The sequence below is a fragment of the Boleophthalmus pectinirostris genome, unplaced genomic scaffold (assembly GCF_026225935.1).
Source record: "Boleophthalmus pectinirostris isolate CB_2022bp ecotype Guang Dong unplaced genomic scaffold, ASM2622593v1 HiC_scaffold_21, whole genome shotgun sequence".
Lineage (NCBI taxonomy): Eukaryota > Metazoa > Chordata > Actinopteri > Gobiiformes > Gobiidae > Boleophthalmus > Boleophthalmus pectinirostris.
In genome coordinates, this window is record NW_026571175.1 from 1,414,272 (window position 1) to 1,435,500 (window position 21,229).

Consider the following 21,229-nt stretch of genomic DNA (forward strand, 5'->3'; position numbering starts at 1 on the left):
CTGGAGCAACCGGACAAAGAGTGAGTCTGTTTAAATCATTACAAACGTTTAAATATTGTCTTTTAATGTGAAGGTAATATGAAAAATCTACTTTGAGGACCTTTCTACCTGCCATGCCTGTAGAGGTTTTAGATCTATCCATGCTGAGTAATATAGTGATCTCTCCTGAGCCCTATTCACACCTCCTTAGCTGTATAAGCCTGTACAAGGCTCCACCCACAAGCCTAACCCATGCTCTCATATGACAGTTCTCCTAAATATACAAAAAACATGACAAAAAACTGTACACAACAACTTGACAAACCTGATGTGATGTGCAGGAGTGTCATTAGAGGACGCACACTGATTGTGTTGTGATAGTGCTCTGAAAAGGGAGTGACTTGGCTCTTTGGTTTCTTCTAAACAAGCCAGTATGGTGATGTAAATATGTTATGCGTTTGTTAATACCCCACAAAAGTATAATATCCTCTTTAAGGATGTTTTGTTCATACATCTGATGTCCCACTTTCTATGTCTGTTACAGAAGAAGGAAAAGGACATAGAACAGTAGAAATGTTTAACTGTGATGGATTATTCTAGCCTGAAGCATGTCTTTAAAAATTAAAGGTCCCATATTATTTTTATTTTCTGATCTGTGTTTTTGTAGAGGTGAAGATGGTTTACTAGTTTTAGCCCCTGGCTGCCAAGTCTTTTACAGGTTTCCCCAACTCGTGTCTCCACAAACGAGCCCAAAATATTGAGTTTTAGCGTCTTTACTGGCCCCTAGAACCATCCATTTCATCTACATAAAAACAATTCCATTTGACACAGTAAGAAACAGTGGCCCTCATGACGTAGCAGCCACTGGATCACCTTTTCTGTCAATTTATAGGGAAACAGGCACCGGCACATAAGGCCCATTGTGCCACCTTCTGGTTAGGAGGAGAGGAACATTTTCACTCCTACAGTTCTAATGTTGTTTCCTCATCACAAACAGACCTGGAGTTGTGTTGAGTCAGTGAGTGTTGAGCTTTTATTCACACCCTGTATTCCTCTCTCACCTTGAAACAATCACCTTGTAATATCATGTATCATGTCAATGTAGTAATACAGGAAGTGCTCCACTGTGTTTTTAAACTCCATGCACCTTCACTAGAATGATTTTGGATTCTGGGATTAGATTGGCATTACCAGCCTCCCAGTACTAAAGGTAAAAGGAGCTGTTCACATGAAAACTACAGCTTTATGACATCACACAGTGGAATGGAGCATGCTGAGCTTTGGAGATGTAGACAGACTAAAAATAAAGAATTACTCAAACAATGAAACAAAACACAACAGTGGTTTGGTTTGTTTGAGTGAAATGTCGGGGACAGATCCGGTTCTAACAAAACAAACTCACCATAAGACAGTTTTATAACTAGTTTCTTTTGTTTTGTATTAAGATTTATAAATATTAAGGTTAATTTGTATTAGTAGTTAAAAGTGCTTGTTATTTTCCAGGGGCTTCCTGGAAAAGATGGGCCTCCAGGAAGACAGGGACCTCCAGGAACCATCGTGAGTACTCCACTCCTCTGACCCTCTACTCTGTTTCTTTGACCCTCTCACCTTCCTCCTCTGTTCCTCTGACCATCTGCTCCACTTTTACTTTTACAGTTTGGTAAACAACCTTTATACCTGTTGCTATCCAGATCTTAAATCTGGACTCAGTGCTGTTTGGTATAAACATGTGTTCTTAATCTAACATGTGTAATATTTTAACCTCTTTGTTTAGTTTGTTGGGATTCACTTTCTGAAGTTATAAGAACCCTTAAATTGTCCACAGTCAATACAAACCAAGCACATCTGTATAGTGTGCTAGTGCAGCCTGTAGTGGGACGTCTGGTATTACACTGAACTCAGTGTTTTTCCACTGAGCTGTGTACTGTATACACACCAGTACAGCAAAGCTCTAAGATGAACTGAGATCAAATCACTTTAAGGCACCAGTTTCTTTTGATAACTGTAGTGTTTCAAATTAAATACAAAGTCTTTGGCCTTGTCTTGAAATTGTTCTGTGCAAAACCAATTTGAAGATCGTTCTTAATGGCAGCAAAACTTCAATGTGCTTTGTAATTTCAGTCCACAGTCTCTGGAGGGCAGTGCAGTATTTCTTATTGATTTTAAACTTCTTGTTTGCTCACATCTTTATCCGTCTGTCTGTGTGTTTTTAGGGGACTCCCGGAGCTCCAGGGGCCCCAGGAACCTCAGGCCCCTCAGGCAAACAGGGAGAGCTGGGTCCCCCGGTAAAAAGCATGAATGGGTTTGAACTTTTATAAACAAACCAGTAACTTCTTGTACTGAATATTTTGTGTCTGTTTCAGGGTGTTCCAGGAAGCAAAGGAGAGAAGGGAGAGCGGGTAAGACCACAGACTGTAAACTAGCACCTCTGAACACCGCTGAGCCGCTGCCTTCCAAACAGGAAGTGAGCTTTGGACACATCGACTTCCTATTCAAAAAGCAGGGCCCGTCTAACTGCTCATGTCAGGCTCGTCATTCTGAAACATTAAAATATTTATTTTGCTATTTTGTCCCTAAATTAAGACATGCACATTAATAACAGACAAATCAAGTGTCGTCTTCCCCTCAGGTCGATCCTGCTGCCTTCAGCAACAGGTTGGATCAACAGTTGCCACATTTACATGAGAGCTTTAATTCTAAAAAAATAAATAAATAATAATAATTCTGTATAAAATTGAATTCTGCCTTAAAAAGACCATGTAAAAACTTATTTCCAACTGAAAATGATTATTCAGAATTAAAATTAATTTGGACATAACTCGGTGGATTATTCAGATTTTAAAGCCGAATTTAATTCATTTATTCTTGGATCATGTTTCATGTTTATTCTTCTTAAAAATAATGTCGGTGGTTTGGCGCATGCTCGTTGTGTCGCCCTTCTGATGTGATCCGGACGATCCGACGCCACCAGTCCTGACTTCGGACATTCATTCACGTCTCTTTGGATTTGTGAGCGGGATGTGGGAGTGGACTGAGGTAGAGCAGCCTCACACTCAGTTTGTCTTCTTCCTCCTTCTCCGACACTCTTCTCTTCTCCTCCTCAGCTGACAGACGTAAAGTGTGATGAGAGAATTCAGCTGCTGCACAATTATCATCAGAACCATTGCAGAAAATTTTGGATCATATACAAAGTAGGAAAAAAACTGAGGCAATCAAAAAGTACAAAAACCTGTTTTGCCCTGATGAAGGCCGAAGGGCCAAAACGCGTTGGCGTATTTTAACTTAATCTGCCATGTGGTATTAAAGGCTTTTAATTATTTTGTACTTTTTGAGTGCCTCAGTTTTTTTCCTACTTTGTATTTGAGACTGGTCCCTACACTGAAGAGCACCAAAAGAACAATTCTGCGCATTTTTTGCATATCCAAGTAGCACTCCTGCCCCCAAAGCCTTGCAAATTTTGGATCGTGTTTGTGTCCGTGGAGTAACGACAAACCAAGATGACAGAAAAGCAGCTGAAGTGTAAATACATTGGTGTCTTTGTCCAATCAGAACCTTCCCCACCCCCAGACTTTGAGCGGAATTAAATAAAGACGATTTAATGTGTTTTCCATGTAAACCTCAAGTCAGAATTATTACTTCCATGTAAACTCCAAGGAGAATATTTTAATTCTGAACTATTTAATTCAGAATAATTAATTCAGAATTTAAAACATCATGTAAACGTGGCCAGTGTTGTTAAGTGCCCCTTCTGGTGCGGGTGGAAAGGGGCCTTTCTTGTGCTCCTGGATGTCCAAATCTAGAACTTAATCCGAATGATCCACTCTAGATCCACCCTACCTGCGAGCCTCGATTGTCTTATTCCCAGTTCCAGCTGGGGGCCATTCTGTTTTCACTGAATCTGTCTGTGGCTGTGCATGTTTCAGGGGGACCTCCAGTCCACCTCCTCAGTTCAGGAGATCGCCCGCCAGGTCTGTGAGCAGCTCATCCAGAGTGAGTGCTACACTCTACTGTACATGTGAGAGAGAGAAAGAGGGAGGGGCTGAGAGAGAGAGAACTACACTTCTGCACTTCATTGTTTTTATTAAGACATTTGGCCAACTCAATTTAATGCAAATAAAAATTAAAAAAAGCAGTATCTGAAATGTCTGTAATACTGACTCTCTACCTCCTCCTCCTCATCTCCCCTTCTCTCTCTCTCCCTCTTTCTCTTGCATTTCTCTCACTCCTCTTTTCTCATCATCTTTCTCTTTCCTGTCTTACCCCCCTTTCTTTCCCTACCCCCTTTTATCTGCCTTTCTCTCTCTCCAACCCCTGCCTCTCTCTCTCTCCCTCCTTCTCTCTTTCTGCAGGTCACATGTCGCGGTTTAACTCCCTCCTGAACCAGCCTCCCAGTCCTCCAGTCTCCATCAGGACAGTCCCAGGACCTCCTGGTGAACCCGGCCGACAGGGACAGGCAGGACCGCCCGGGGAGCAGGGACTACCGGGCCGACCGGGCTTCCCAGGGACCAGTGGCACCAACGGGCTTCCTGGAGAGAGGGGTGAGAGAGGGGATGGCAGAGGGGAGGGGGTATAGGCACTCGTTCTAAAACAGTCCCCTTCATCGGTGCCTGTCCCTGTATTTGTAGGTCAGCCCGGGGAGAAGGGAGACAAAGGATCTCCAGGAATCGGAGTGCAGGGCCCCCGCGGCCCCCCAGGGCCCCCAGGTACTGCCCCTGTGTCTTTGCAAACAAACCTCAGTGTTTATGTGAGTCCATCATGTCTAAAGTCCACTCTGTGTCCCAGGCGCTCAGGGCCAGGGCCGGCCAGGCTCTCAGGGGCCCTCAGGTCGCCCCGGTAACCCAGGGACCCCCGGGAGGCCTGGGGTCCCTGGGCCTGTGGGACCTGCTGGGCCTCCAGGATACTGCGATCAGAACTCCTGCGTGGGATACAACGTTGGAGGTACAACCCTGAGAGTGACGGGAGATGGATATGACAGGGCCACTGAACCTGACACCGTGTGACAGGTGGACTGACCCTGACACCGTGTGACAGGGCCACTGAACCTGACACCGTGTGACAGGGCCACTGACCCTGACACCGTGCGACAGGGCCACTGAACCTGACACCGTGCGACAGGGGCACTGACCCTGACACCGTGCGACAGGGCCACTGACCCTGACACCGTGCGACAGGGCCACTGACCCTGACACCGTGCGACAGGGGGACTGACCCTGACACCGTGCGACAGGTGGACTGACCCTGACACCGTGCGACAGGGTCACTGACCCTGACACCGTGTGACAGGGGGACTGACCCTGACACCGTGCGACAGGTGGACTGACCCTGACACCTTGTGACAGGGCCACTGACCCTGACACCATATGACAGGGCCACTGAACCTGACACCGTGTGACAGGTGGACTGACCCTGACACCGTGCGACAGGTGGACTGACCCTGACACTGTGTGACAGGGTCACTGACCCTGACACCGTGCGACAGGTGGACTGACCCTGACACCGTGCGACAGGTGGACTGACCTTGACACCGTGTGACAGGGTCACTGACCCTGACACCGTGCGACAGGTGGACTGACCCTGACACCGTGCGACAGGTGGACTGACCCTGACACTGTGTGACAGGGTCACTGACCCTGACACCGTGCGACAGGTGGACTGAACCCGACACCATGCGACAGGTGGACTGACCCTGACACCGTGTGACAGGGGCACTGAACCCGACACCGTGCGACAGGGCCACTGACCCTGACACCGTGCGACAGGTGGACTGAACCCGACACCGTGCGACAGGGGCACTGACCCTGACACCGTGCGACAGGGGCACTGACCCTGACACCGTGCGACAGGGGCACTGACCCTGACACTGTGGTCTATACTGAAATTGTTCCAGTGTGTCTGATGAAGCGTGTCGTCTGTTTTAATCCACAGCTCAGTACCAGTACTGACTCCACACACACCTGCACTAGAGCTGGCCTAAAACCAGAACTAAACCAGGACTAAAGCAGAACTAAACCAGAACTAAACCAGGACTGAAGCAGAACTAAACCAGGACTAAAGCAGAACTAAATCAAAACTAAACCAGGACTAAATCTGCTCCATGTGTTCAGAATAACACCTCTGTCAGTCATATCTAAATGTTTCTATTAGATTAATCCATGTTTCTTTCAGACTAACTTCAAACTTGCTGGTCAAACTTATTTTCAGAATTTAACCATTTAATCTAAAAAAACAAACCAAAAAAAAACTAAACTAAAACATCACTTTGTTGTTGTAAAAGCGTCTCTTTTTTCCTCTTGAGTCAGATGCAGGCGTCTGATGTGATTTGGGGCTAAACTGTTTAAAGTGCGTTTGGCAGAGATGACCAGTCTCTAATACTGACATCATTTGTTGTGATAAAACCTAATATATTTTTACACAAATTAAGAAGCAATTGGGAAGAAAAGTTGAAAAAATATGTTGAAAATTGCAGGAAGTAGAGCATTCTTAAACACTGATGACATCACACTGTGGAGAATTCTATGAAGGCTTTTTCTCATATTTTTATTTCTCAAATAATTTTAGTGTGCAAATCATCCTAAATGTGTTTTAGTCAAATGAGTGCTTTCACCTGTCATAGGCACTTTAACCCAGAGCCGGTCTGAGCAGCTGCAGGACACACAGACGTTCACTTTAATGAAATTAAACTTTTCTTTTGCAGCTAAACCTTTTTTCTTACTGCTTGTGTTCTGTCCAAAATCACCCACAATTTTGTCCTTCATTTGACATGGGAAAAACTGCAGATCATTACCACCAATTATGGACTTTCACAGATTAAAAAAAATAAATAAATGAAGAATGTTTGTGCAGCCCTCCCCAAATCATTCCAAAAGGTGAATATTATCATTAGAGTCATCAAAGTTAAGCTTTCTACCATGTCATCATGTTATTCCCCCATCAAATACATGAGAGAGGTTTTCATCCGTGCAGGTTTGAGTTATTTAGCGATCTCTTCCTGTTGGAAATGTGTTTCTGTTCCTTCACCTGCAGACAGGGGACACGTCCAAGTGTGTCTCATTCTCAGTACCGAGTCTCAGGACTGTGCAGTTTGTCTGATATGTAAAGAAAGTAGAGCTGGGCTAAAATTAAAAAAAAAAAAAAAAAAAAATTGCATTAATCGCATGAGTTCGAGTGTGATTAATCGGGATTAATTACATGTTATACGCAAAACCAATTAATGAATTAAAAAGTAGCGCATAGCACACTTTTATTTTAAATGTAAATGAAAGAACCAAACATTTGTTGAGCAAACAGCATTTCTTTCAGAGTTGAACCCTCAGAGTCTTCAAGGTATTCAGTGAAGGCTCAAGATATTATATTAAAAATATCAAATACATTTTTGTACTACTAATATATTTTTTCAATATTTTTTATTCAGTGAGTAATAAACACTACACTAGTAATAATTTCTAGATCATTGTTAGAAACTTGGACTGATATTTCTAGGGAAACAAAGGGTTAATAAAACGGAATAAAAATGGACCAATCACATTTTTTCTTCTAGTGGTATCTGGGTAAATCAGTGACTCCCCTGCAGTACTGAACTAAAGAAACAAGCTCAGCTCAGAGCCACGGCTGGTCCGGCCAGAGCCGGAGCCTGCGGCCGAACTCGCAGTCGGGCCCACGGCCGAGCTCGCAGAGGCTCGGACACGGTTAGAACGTGGTTAGAAAAAAGTATAAAGAAAAGACGTCAAACTTAAAGAAACACTCGCGGTGGTCTTTTTCCAAATAAAAGCCAGTGAGAGACACACGTTTACAATAAAATAAATAAATAATAAAAACTGCATTAACGGCGTTAAAATAATTGTCGGCGATAATGACTTAATTAGTTAACGCAAAATTTATGCGTTAATGTGCCCGGCCCTAAAAGAAACCCCGGCCCCCATCACAATCAGGAGCCATAATGTGGCCCCCAGAGAAAAAAAAAGTTTGGAGACCTGCTCTCCACTCTTCATCTCTTATAATCACATGTACCAGTGCACTCGGAGTTGTGCGTCAGTGAGGAAATGATGAAAACTGAGGTGTGGCTGGAATTGTTGATAGGCTGAACATGAATGGAACGCTACAGTGACATGGAGATGAAGAAAACTGGGACATTTTCAAATTTTTCCTAGATTTTCTCAGATTTACTAATGCAAACAGAGCCTGCCTGAAGTTGTAACTGAATGTTTCCAAACGTCTTCCTGGTTTGTGACGTGAGTGTGAATAGAGTCTACTGGATTTGGTGTGAGGCTCATTCTGCTTTCTGATTGGATAATCGTCTTAAACTGAAACACCAAATTATAACATAAATATATAATATCATGTCCAAAAATGTGCATCATTTCACATTAGTTAATTTGTGTTTTAGTTTCATGTGAATAGGCACAGTCATTCCAAAGATATTAACCGTAAACCAGGTCGTTTGATTAGTGCAGTTAAAAGTGGTGATGACAGTGGGTGATTTTGGACACTAAATGTTGGGTGTTTGTCCATAACCTCTATAACTCTGGTCCCTCTTTCCTGCTTTCTAACCAAACCAAACATGCACTTCTGTGGGTGTGGCGGTGGTGGGCGTCGGCCTCTTTCCCCGCTCCTGATTGGTCCACGCAGAGGAAGAGGACGTGATTCAAACTCTCGGCCGTAATGTTCCCTCAGTCCAACTGCCGTCCAACGTGTTTCAAAACTACGGAGAGGAGGCCGTAGAAGAGGACGACCCGTACAGATACTACCAGCCCAACTACCCTGTGCCCCAGCCCCTCGACCCCCAGGACCCCCTGCTCCTGGAGGGGGGCCGGCAGAGGAGGAGCCCCCCGGAACAGAGGCTAAAGAGGGACCCTGGAGTGTACTGAGGACGGGCTGGAGCAGAGGAGCGAGAGAGGAGAGGAGGGATGCACCGATCCGATCCTGGTGTCGGATATCCACACTGGCACCAGAAAACTTGCTGGATCGGATATCATATCGACTTCCAAATATCGATTCAGCCGATATGATGGTGGGACATAAAAATTTATGAAATGGGGTTTATTTCCTGGTCATAGAAAATCCCATCATATTTGAACTTCATTTATACAAAGTTCTGTTGTTCATTGAGAGATAAATGACAGATCCATAACACATTTGAATCAGTTTTGTCTTATTTTATTTTTGTTTAAAGGAAATAAATGCTGTTTTCGGTCTCTGCTCTGGTATCGGTTAATATCGGGGATGGGAATCGGTACTGGATCTAAAAAAGCTGGATCGGTGCATCCCTAGGAGAGAGAGAGGAGATTAACGGTGGATCTGTGCAAAAATACATGATTCCAAATTAGATTTATCTCATTATTGAAAAATCAGATACTCAAATTGAAACTAGACATGTCAAGAAAGAAACTTCTACCATTTAATGTGGAAAATCACATTCTTTTGTCTAAAGAAAGAGTGTTTTTATTTTCATTGTGGGATCAGAATCAGTATTGAGTATCTAGTCGATTTCTATGACTGTCGGAGTCGAGTCTGGACTTTGAGTATCGTGACGACACTTTTCCAAATACAGTGAATACTTTGAATCTCTGTATCACAGTTTATTGTGAATCGTGTATTTTCCACCGATCCACCTCTGTGCGTTACGCTGCATTACGACTGGACGGCTCACGTGTCAATCAAAGTGCCCCAGTATTGATACTTTGCAATGACATCTCGCTCAGGGTGTTCTACATGTATCTCTGTGGTGGAATGTTCAGCAGTTATTCTGGAGACACAACGCAAACACAGTCAGAAAGATTTTAGAATGAGAAAAAATACAAAATGGATTCAAGCATTCAAAACATTTTGAACATTGATCAATACGAGCGTTCATAATCTGTGTAGCATTCGTTCATTTGTTTTTCAAAATGAAACCAAAAATAAGAAAATGAGATGTTGGACTTTTGCGCCGCATATGGACTCAACCAGGACTGAACCAGGACTAAACCAGGACTATATCAGGTCTATTTCAGATCTAAACCAGGACTATATCAGGTCTATCTCAGGTCTAAACCAGGTCTAAACCAGGACTAAACCTGGTCTAATCTTGGATTTGAGAGACAGAGCGAGAGAGAACCCCGAGCCCTTGGAGCAGGGTGTCCGCAAAGCGCGATCGGGCCTCGGCTGCGCTCAGCCCCGTGGGGCGTGGAGCTCTGTGCCAGTTCTTTTGTCTGCAGTCACTCGATGGTCTACACGGGCACACCTGTGGGTCTGTCCTGATACTCAGACCTGGTTTAGTCCTGTTTTAGTCCTAGTTCAGTCCTGGTTTAGTCCTAGTTCAGTCCTGGTTTAGTCCTCCTGGGATCAGTCCTGGTTTAGTCCTGGTTCAGTCCTACTTTAGTCCATATGCGGCACAAAAGTCTGGCCTCTCCAGTTTTTGTTGTATATATATATATATATATATATATATATATATATATATATATATATATATATATATATATATATATATATATATATATATATATATTCGTTTTCTTATTTTTGGTTTAATTCTGGAAAAAAAAAATGAACAAATGATACACAGATTTTTTTCTTGAAGCTCAGATTTAAATCTAACTTGACTAAAAGAGCTTTAGACAGAGCAGGGCCAAAGGAAAAATTCAGTTTGTCAACTGAACAAAATTGTATTTTGGTCAAATATGTTTCACAGCTCATCTAAGCTGCTTGTTCAGTTGTGTTCAGATGCTGGTGGACACTTCCTTATATCTGTCTGCAGGAGGAGCTAATGACACTGAAACTCTTCTGGAACTCACACATCTACTTTGTCCAGTTGACAAATTGAATTGCCGTGGATTGAAATTGGACGACTCAGGGATTTGACACACATTTAGACAGAGCAGTGCCTTCAGTTGGCATTACACTCCCAACTGTAAAGTATCAGTCGCTTAATGCAGTTTTTTAATTAAATAAATGAATAAATATATTTTTAAAAGTTGTGTATATATGTGCCCGGCCATAGACTGTTTATATAAATGGACACACAGGAAGTGAGCATGGCCGCTCTTCCAGCTCCAGCAACTCTGGCTCCAATTCACTTTGTATTGTAAAATCGTGGCCCTTCTCTCTGTAAGTAGAGACTGCTCATTCTGGTCTGTAATGTTCGTATTAACCCGCTCTACATGATCCTGGGCTTTTTATTTCACTATTTTTGTCCCTAAATCACTTATTTTTCCTGACATAGAACTCGGCTCCAAATGCCCCTTATAACCGCAGGCCTCAGTGAGCTTCATTTGACTGGAGCTGTGAGTGACAGCGCTCCGTTTGTCCACTTCTTTATACAGTCTATGGTCCAAAAGGATGGGAACAGATGTGGGAAATAAAAGTGTTTTTCTAATATATTGGAACAGTATTCTATGTTTAACTGTCTTTCTTCAAGTGCCTCAAGAACAGTTAGTACTTCCATTACTTTGAAATCAAATTGTTTTTACACACACACACACAGACACACACACACACACACGCACGCACATATATATAAAGTTCATTACAGTTGAGATTTATTTTTGTTTACGGTGAGTTTGAATGAGGAAATAATGTTAAATGTGATATTGTGAAAATAATTGTCAGAGAGACACAAAAATGAGAAACTAAATTAAAAAAACTAATTATTTACTCACAGTGGGAAGAGGAACCACGACTTTTACTCAAGTAAGAGTACTGTTACGCTGTACTATATATTACTCGAGTAAAAGTACTGTTACATTGTACTATATATTCCTTATGTAGGAGTTAAAGTGCCAGAAAAGTACTGTACAGAAAATGTAGTTGCATTAAAAAGTTAAATTAAACATACACCCACCCGTATTTTCTTAAATGGCATAAACTTTCAGTGTGTGTGTTTTTTTTTTTAATCACACATTCCTCATTCAAATTCACCTGTCGTTTTGCGTCAGAAATAGAAGAAGATGTAAAAATGAACAGTGCATGTTTGGTTTGTTTTTCCTCATATTTTCTTGTTACAGAGTTGATTACATGTGTTCACTTACCAGTGTTGTTTTTTTCAGTGTTGTAGAATTTGAAAGAAGTGACTGCCACACTGACTGATGTCGCTCCAAACATGGTTCTTGTGATTTCTGAAGCAGTGGAGGAAAAACTCACTGCACTTGTTCAGCTCACGGAAAACTCAAGTTATTTATTTTTCACTGAACTTTTTGTCCAATGGAAATAAAACTGAAATCCAAACACCTGATACTGTCCTCGTGATGTTTTAAGTATACTTCTACTACTACTACTACTACTACTACTACTACTACTACTACTACTACTACTACTGCTACTACTACTACTACTACTACTACTACTACTACTACTACTACTACTACTACTACTGCTACTACTACTACTACTACTACTACTACTAACTGACTACTACTACTACTACTACTACTACTACTACTACTACTACTACTACTACTACTACTACTACTACTACTACTACTACTGCTACTACTACTACTACTACTACTACTACTACTACTACTACTACTACTGCTACTACTACTACTACTACTACTACTACTACTACTACTGCTACTACTACTACTACTACTACTACTACTACTACTACTACTGTACTACTACTACTACTACTACTACTACTGACTACTACTGCTACTACTACTACTACTACTACTACTGCTACTACTACTACTGCTACTACTACTGTACTACTACTACTACTACTACTACTACTACTACTACTGCTACTACTACTACTACTACTGCTACTACTACTACTACTACTACTACTGACTACTACTACTACTACTACTACTACTACTACTACTACTACTACTACTACTACTGTACTACTACTACTACTGCTACTACTACTACTACTACTACTACTACTACTACTACTACTACTACTACTACTACTGCTGCTACTACTACTACTACTACTACTGTACTACTACTACTACTACTGCTACTACTACTACTACTACTACTACTACTACTACTACTGCTACTACTACTACTTCTACTTCTAAAACTATTACTACTATTACCACTACTACTGCTACTACTACTGCCTACTACTACTACTACTACTACTACTACTACTGTACTTCTACTACTACTACTACTACTACTGCTACTACTACTACTACTACTACTACTACTGCTACTACTACTACTACTACTACTGCTACTACTACTACTACTACTACTACTACTACTACTACTACTACTGTACTACTACTTCTGCTGCTACTACTTCCATAACTGTTGCTAACAAGACTACTACAAAATCCAAATACTATTACTACACTACAACTTTACAAATGCTGGTATTTCTATTACTGCTTGTAGTACTACTAGACTTAGCTATTTGTTTTACTACTACTGCTGCTACTGCTGCTGCTCTACTACTACTACTACTGCTACTACTACTACTACTGCTGGTACTACTACTACTACTACTACTACTACTACTACTTTAATTCTACTGTCTATGTCATGCACCATTCCAGAGTTTCCTCATGACACTCCTCTGGTCTGTTCCTCAACTTCTCATGTAAATGTCTGACACTTTGAACAGCTGCAGGTCCAATGAGACACATGGTCCAATGACAATGGTCATGACACATGGTCCACTGAACACATGGACACATGGTCCACTGGGACACATGGTCACATGGACACATGGTCCACTGGGACAGCCGCAGGGTCCATTGGCTTTTTTTTTTTAAATTTGTGAGTTTGGGTCAAAATCTCAGGACTTGTTATTATATAATATTATATAATATTACGTATCTATTTATATACGTATTTATAAAAAAGAAAATAAAACAGGACAAAAGAGAAAGATGAGGCGTAGACACATGTGAGTGCAGAGAGTCTTTATTGAAGTGTGTGTCTCAGCAGCTTCACACACAAAGATGCTTTTGATGCACAGCTCTTTATTTGGAGCAGAAGCTCCAGTTGGGACAGAGGCCTGTGTGCTGTGCTGCAGTAAGTGAAGTGGAGCTGTAGCTGTAGAGGCGTGAGCTGACAGCAGAGGGCGCTCTGCAGGCTGATCCCAGTGACTGTGTCAGTGGTGGGAACACTGCAGTGTGCTCAGTGTGTGGGACACTGGACTCTGGGAGCCCTGGCTGGCCTCACAGCTCACAGCCACGCCCCCCTCCCTCCACTGCTGTGCGGGGAGCGTCAGGCTGCTGCTCCAGCTGTAGTGGCCGTCCTTTTGCGGCACCGCGGGGCTCCGGCTCTGCTCCCCGCCCGCACCGCCACCGGACACCTTCCAGGACACGCTCCAGTCTGACGGGAAGCCCTTGTTGGCCAGGCACACGAGGGTGGCCTTCCCCTGGGCCAGCTCCTCTCTGGAGGGGGGCAGCACCCAGAGACTGGGCTCCACTCGGCCCACTGTGGACACACACAAACACACACTTACACACACTGAAGGGAACATTTTTCATCATATTTGGTTGACAATATACACGTTTTAAAGATGCAAAGAACCCAAGGCACTCACTGGTTAAAATAAAACACCTTTATTACTGCAGATCTTAATGGACAACTTCCAAAGTCTATGGTTTTCCTCACAGGAAATTTGACTTTCCCTTCCTCAAAGAAAACCACTGAATTCTGTCTGCGGTGTATTATTCTTTGGAGGTCCATGAAGCGCACCATTTGAATCTTTTTTTTCTTTTTTCTTTTTTTTTTTTAATATTTAAGTTTGTTTTCCTGATAAAACAAAAGGTAGTATTTGTTGGCATTAAAACCGTAATTGTATAAATGACAGACGCATATGTTTAAATAATTCTGTGGAACATTCCAGGCAAAGTAATAACATCTTCACAGTATTCAGGTGGCGAACCTCACACCAGTAATCTCGGACTCTAATAATTTCACAAAAAATTAAATGCAAGTGAAAATACTGACAATACTACTAAATACTAAATAGTACTTTTTTTTTCCTTTTTTTTTTTTCTCACAGCAAAAGTCACTTTTAGCCTAAACTGAGTGAAAACAGAACTGAGAGGCTCCACTGAAGCTGAACAACAGAACAGTTTCAGAGCTAAAGATAAACTAAAAACATGAAGTTTAAGTTGGTCATGAAGAAAATATTTTTATATTCTTCTTTATATTCTTTTTTTTTTTTTTTTTTCCAATATCAACATTGACAAATAAATAAAATTATTTTCAATTATGATATACAGTTTTAAACCTTTACTTATATCAATTAAATAAAAATATATATATTTAAAAATGTAATTAAAATACAGAATGCCATATTAAAATACTAAAATTATAAAATTCAAAAAGTCTGATTGTGAATAAAATATTTCTGTATAAATTGAGGTGAGTGACTGTGGGGATGATAAGAAGACACTGCTCACCCAGAACTCCAAACAGTATTTAGAATAAAACAGAAAACAATCAAATGATGTCAGGCTTGAGAAATAGAAACAGATGAATCACAAACTAAACCAAAGTGTCATTTAAAGTGAACATAAAGAGATGACTTACAGTTGAGCTCCAGTCTGGTTCCTCCACCGAACGTGTACCACAGTGATACAAACTCATGGAGTGGTCGTACAAAAACCTGCAGCCGCTCAGAGAACACCACAAAACCATTCAGCTGTACAGAGACTGATAAACAACTGACAAACAGCTCACATTTACACATTTAAACTGAAAAACACTGTTCACAAGGAGATGACTGTCTTGTTTTTTTTTTTTTTACTGGAAAAGAGTGAACATTTATAATTATTTTATTAATCTAAAAAAAATCCACAACATAATAATAGAAACTGCCTATTAATAAAACTTAAATGAATGTGGTCAAACATAATATGAATAATGCAAACATCAAATAAATTACATTAACCTTGGAAATAAAATCTGCTTTTACTTTTAAAATACAAAGGGGGATAAAACACTTCCCTGGTGTCTTCCAAAAAACATGAACATGGACCCTAAACGGGAGTCAGTGCTGATCTAATTCTTAGACCCTGCAGCTGTTCAGTGTGCTCCATGTCTGTGTGGGAGCCTCATTTCCATAGACAAACACTTTGCATGAACAGCTGCATGGTTCAGTGGGACACTTTATAGTCCTGAGAGGTGCACTCTGGAGCACTGGCAGCTGTCCTTCATGACAACACAAGCCACATACGGCCTCCTCATCACCAACATGACTTTGGTGTGCGTCCTCATGTGGACTGTCCTCTGCTGCTGCTTCACAGGTAAAGTCCAGAGAGTCCCACTGCTGTCCTCTGTCCACATCCGTCCCTCTGAGACCAACCAGACTAAACCATCAGGTGCTTTGTGTTTGTGTGTTCAGAGTCCAGAGGACAGGTGACAGTGAGTCAGGCTGGAGCAGTGATGGCCGCCCTGGGGGACACCGTCAACATACGCTGTACTGTCAGCTGTCCTGTGTACTATAGCACTAGTCATGGGCAGTACTTGCACTGGTACCAACAGAGAGATGGAGAGCCTCTTAAAGCTCTTATATATCGTGCGTCTAATAGAGACTCAGGTGTCCCCAGTCGTTTTTCAGGCAGTGGATCTGGGTCTGACTTCATTCTGACCATCAGTGGAGTTCAGCCTGAAGATTACACTGTGTATTACTGTCAGAGTTATCACTACATCAGCAGTAAGAATGTGTTCACACAGTGAAAAAGACTCGTACAAAAACCTCCTCAGACTGAACTGAAACTGACTCACTTCACTAAACCCACACTGAGACACAATATAAAGAGAATAAAACCTACACTTATTTATTACATAAAAAAATACATAAATAAATAAACATAACCACATTAATAATAGAAAATTATAGGTTTCCTTTTACATTTGAAAAGGTTTTAAAATGTGAAATTCATTTAAATGAATGAAATTAATGTAACATGATGTTGCTGATGAATGAACAAAAATATGAAGAAGAAGAACGAGTTAAAACTTAAAGGTTGTATGGAGGATTTTTTTTGTTTCAAATTGTCAGTGATAGATTATAGAGATGCAGTCGCCTTGTAATTATGATGACAAAAAAAAGAGAATAAAAATTCATCAACTCTGGACGTGGTGGGGCTAAACATTTGCCAATAGATAAAGAGACTGCCTCGTTATCTGTTAGTTGATAGGCTGTCAATCAAACTCCCTACGTTTCTAGTGTAACTGACACCCGCTCCCCCGCTCCTCACTTCTCCGCCTTGCCTAACCAACACTGTAGTTAGTTGTTTACAAGTCATGTGCAGTGATGAGTACTTGTTTTCTAGAAACAAGCCTGTTTCTGGCATAAGGAGGAGGAGGGAGGAGGTGTTTCTATGTAGGGAGCTGTGGGGGAGGGGGGGTGGTTTCACGCATGCGCAACATTTGAAAAAGGACAAACAGTCGCTGGATTTCTCGCTCCTTGGAAAATCCTCTATACAACCTTTAAAGATTTATTCTTGACTCCTCGTCAAGTATAAATATATATGTGAAAATAAACATTTAAAAATATATTTTCTTTAATATTTTTTATTTTCAGTTCAAGGTAATACTAATACATGTGCTTTACTAGTCTCAGTGAAAGTGGTGTGAGCGTGAGTGATGGTGGTGGTTGGAGGGGCCGATGGCGCAGATTGGCAGCCTCACTTCCGTCAGCCTGCCCCAGGGCAGCTGTGGTGACAGTAGTAGTTTACCACCACTGAGTGTGGAGTGACTGAATAATGAACTGTAAAATGCTTTGGGTATCTTGAAAGGCGCTATATAAATGCTATCAATCAATCAATCAGTGTAAGTCACATTTTTCACACATCAGAAATAATAGTAAAAAAAATACATTTTACAATGAATTAAAAAGAGACAAAAACACTTCCCTGAGGTCCTCCACAGGAAAGATTTGAAATGATCTTTAAAGGGACACAGTGTTGGTCTGCAGCTGTGTTCACTTCATCCTCATTGACATCGAGGCTTTTGATCATTGTTTTAATAAATTATTCATTGATAATTGTCCACAAGAAAAAGGATAAAATGAGGAAATATAATGTTCACACAATACAACAACTAAATGAACAAAAGGTCATATCAGTGTGTTTATGCACTTGTCTGGAAAACATTTGACTTACATTTTGGTCAGAACTCAAAAGATAAAATGTCTGACTGTAAAAAACTATTTAACTTTCATAATATTGTCACACATTGGAAAAGTAATATTCATGAATCATCTGGTTTCATCTGTATTCACTAAATCAAAGTTTGTTTTGAATATGAAAGAAGCAGAAACACATCCCTGTTATTCACAACATCCACATTTATCAAACACATTTTATTCATATTTATTTCATCCTGTAAATTACAATTATTACAAAATATAATCTTTACTAAACATTCACTTTATGTTTCAGGTTTAATTTATTTAATAATTTTGTTATTTATAGTAGCGGCCAAAACTTGCCCTGTGCAAGGTCCACTATGGCTGCAGCGTGTGTGGTGACTCGGACGCGTGTCTTCAATAAAAGAGTCCAAATACTGTGTTCCTCAATATTTATTGGCGTACTTCATAGCCATCCAGAAATACACAGATCACGACAATGACGACGACGACGGTCAAAAGACTGTATACCTTCACACTGCAACACCTGTGTGCACATTTTCTCCCCCTTTATATAGGGCAGCAAATTACGTAGGAAGGTACAAATAGCACACACAGAGGCGGGAGGTAGAGAGGCGTAATATGGCTCCAACATTCATAGTAAAATGGTGAGAACAGAACCTGTGTCTTTTCGGTCATGTGGTTCTCTATCAGTAATATTTACAGATTTAGGATTACACTCTAACAAATTTCTGTAGTTTCTACAGTAACTTTTACAACTGCTTCTTGCTTTCACAAATTACATGTCCTAACTGTAGATTGCAATGCACTGTGGGACAAAAAATATTACAGTTAGTAAAAACTTTTTCTACAACAGCCTGTTGTAAATTAAAATGAGTTTGTGCTTTACTGTAGATGGGAGGATATTACATGTAAATGTTGTATTTTCAAATGTTTCTACACTGCACACATTCAGTTAAGAAGAGCAGAGACAAACAGGAGCTCATTGGGATAATGCACTGGTCCATTCACTCCACAAAAGAGTAAGTAACCTGTTGTTTTGTTGTTGTTTGTTTGTTTGTTTTTAAGTCATTTTTTATATTTTTTCCCCGTTGTAATACAGCTTGTAGGATATCTTATTTGTTTGTTTGTGTGTCTGTGTAAGTCTCGCACTTAAACGTAAACGTAGCCTATTAAACATAACAGAACTGCGCTGTTATCTGTGGTCACGCATGTGCATTTAGACCGGTATAGGTTTGTTTACATCATGGATCTATTTTAATTGTGTTTGATAAAATAAATTAATACATTGATACATTAAAATAAATACATAATAATAACAACATTATTCATCGCAGAGACAGAGTCAATTAAAATTGAAGAATAAATGAAGAGCAGCTAAAAATAAAAGACACTTTCAGAGACTCAGGGACAAACTGAAGCGTGTTTACCCTGAAACACAGATTTGTCCCATTTCCCTGATGAATATATTCATGGATTTATTCACAACATTCAGGATTTATAAACAACAGGGAGTTTGTGCTTGTTGAGTAAGATTAGTGTATGAAGCTGTGTTCTGTTCTAAGTGTTTGCAGAGGAAGAGTGTGTTGGGGAGAGTTTGAGGAGTGCAGGGACCTGAAGTGTGGGAAACTGGAGACTCACTCACCAGTCCTCCCACTCCTACTGATGAGCTGGAGCTTTTGGGTGAACAGGACATGATTTTAAGAAATGACCAGGCTGGCCACGATAGACACACTCACCTGCAGTCATTCTCCTGTGACGTTCTCCTGTGGACAAGCGAGTCCGGCCCACTTACACCGGGGCTGGAAGTGCAGGCACAGATGGAGTGGTGAATTCAGGAGTTCTGACAGGTGGAGGAATCTGTGTCAAACATGACAAAGATGTTACAAAAACCTGCAGGTATTTCAACAATTAAACATGACTAACATCAGTAGGATTTAATAAAGTTGATGCACTCCTGTTTTCAACATCTGTGCTTAAAAATGTCAAACTCGGTGCTGTCAGATTTGTTTCCATATAATGTAAAAAAGTAATAAAAGTAAAATGTGTGTGTAAATATAAACTGTGTAAATAACTTCATAACAAACGTCGACATGGTGGTGGTTTGGAAGTGGTCATTAGTAAAACAGTGGAATCCAGACTTTGTGTGAGTGTTGTGTGAGTGAGCTGAGAGCAGTGTGTGGAGGAGAACAGAGCAGAGGTTTTTGTACGGCCTCTTCATCACTTTGTATCACTGTGGTGGATGTTCGGAGGAGGAACACAGCTCATCATTCACAGTAAGTCATATTCTCAAAACCACTTTTTATTTTACTCTTACACATCATGAGTTCAGTTCTACAACATTAATATTTGTTAAAAAAAAAAATAATAATAATAATAATAATAATAATAATAATAATAATAATAATAATAATAATATCGTAAACATAATTATAATAATCTAAATTCATGATAAAATCTGAACTTGGTTTGTAAATAATGAAGAATATTTGTGAGAGGTCATTCAAAAGTTTGATGACATTTTGAATCCTCGATGATTTCTCTCTAATTCTTAATCATTTACAACATGTTCACATGATTCTCAATGATTCTTTACACTTTTACGCTCAAATGTAGTTAAAAGGAAGTAAAATACACAGCTGTCTTGTTTCCACCAAAATACATCTTTAAACATCATAAATCAAACAAAGAGTTCAGTTTGACTCGTACTGTGGAGTTCTTCTCCAGAGTAAAATACCAAGAGTATTTTTGTTCATGATGTGAGGTTGGTGTTGCTTTGGGCTTTTTGTTTAAACATTGTAAATTGGCCTATGCACATGCTTTTGTAGCTTTTCTCTGACGTTGATCAGCTCAGTTTTTTTCTGATTTGAATGTTGAAATATTGAGTTTTGTGTGAACCACCGGATCTAAATGTATCAAGTAAAAAAAGAGTCATTTCTCTTGGCACGTGAGCACAGTTTAAGAACCATTTGTGTGTCCGTACTTGAAGTGAACTCGTGTCAATAATGGACATATTACACATGCATATGAACACAAGTGGTGTGTATTTTGCGTGTTGTGTGCAGGTGGCCCGGTGCGCCCCCCCTCTGTCTCTCTCGTGGGCCCCTCTCTGCAGCAGCTCTCTGGGGGGAGGCTCTCTCTGCTCTGCCTGCTCAGCTCCTACTCTCCACAGGGAGCCAGTGTGAGCTGGGAGGT

General features: G+C 40.7%; 1 protein-coding gene and 2 gene segments (V, D, J or C); 2 read left to right on the forward strand and 1 right to left on the reverse strand.

Annotated features, from left to right (window-relative positions):
- LOC110156493 (collagen alpha-1(XIV) chain-like) overlaps positions 1 to 10,353 on the forward strand; it is a 109,208-nt gene extending 98,855 nt beyond the window's left edge. The window contains 9 exon segments of the mRNA XM_055157208.1: positions 1 to 20; positions 1,483 to 1,536; positions 2,193 to 2,264; positions 2,343 to 2,378; positions 3,903 to 3,969; positions 4,329 to 4,517; positions 4,605 to 4,682; positions 4,762 to 4,917; positions 8,605 to 10,353. The exon segment at positions 1 to 20 is cut by the window's left edge and continues 34 nt beyond it. Coding sequence (XP_055013183.1) covers positions 1 to 20; positions 1,483 to 1,536; positions 2,193 to 2,264; positions 2,343 to 2,378; positions 3,903 to 3,969; positions 4,329 to 4,517; positions 4,605 to 4,682; positions 4,762 to 4,917; positions 8,605 to 8,843 — 911 coding nt within the window. The 3' untranslated portion in view covers positions 8,844 to 10,353.
- Positions 10,354 to 13,881: 3,528 nt separating this feature from the next.
- Positions 13,882 to 15,643, reverse strand: LOC110156526 (Ig kappa-b4 chain C region-like). The segment is given in 2 exon segments: positions 13,882 to 14,361; positions 15,469 to 15,643. Coding segments are annotated over 2 exon segments (489 nt in total).
- Positions 15,644 to 16,026: 383 nt separating this feature from the next.
- On the forward strand, positions 16,027 to 16,689 carry LOC129410024 (immunoglobulin kappa variable 4-1-like). The segment is given in 2 exon segments: positions 16,027 to 16,184; positions 16,283 to 16,689. Coding segments are annotated over 2 exon segments (426 nt in total).
- Positions 16,690 to 21,229: the final 4,540 nt, after the last annotated feature.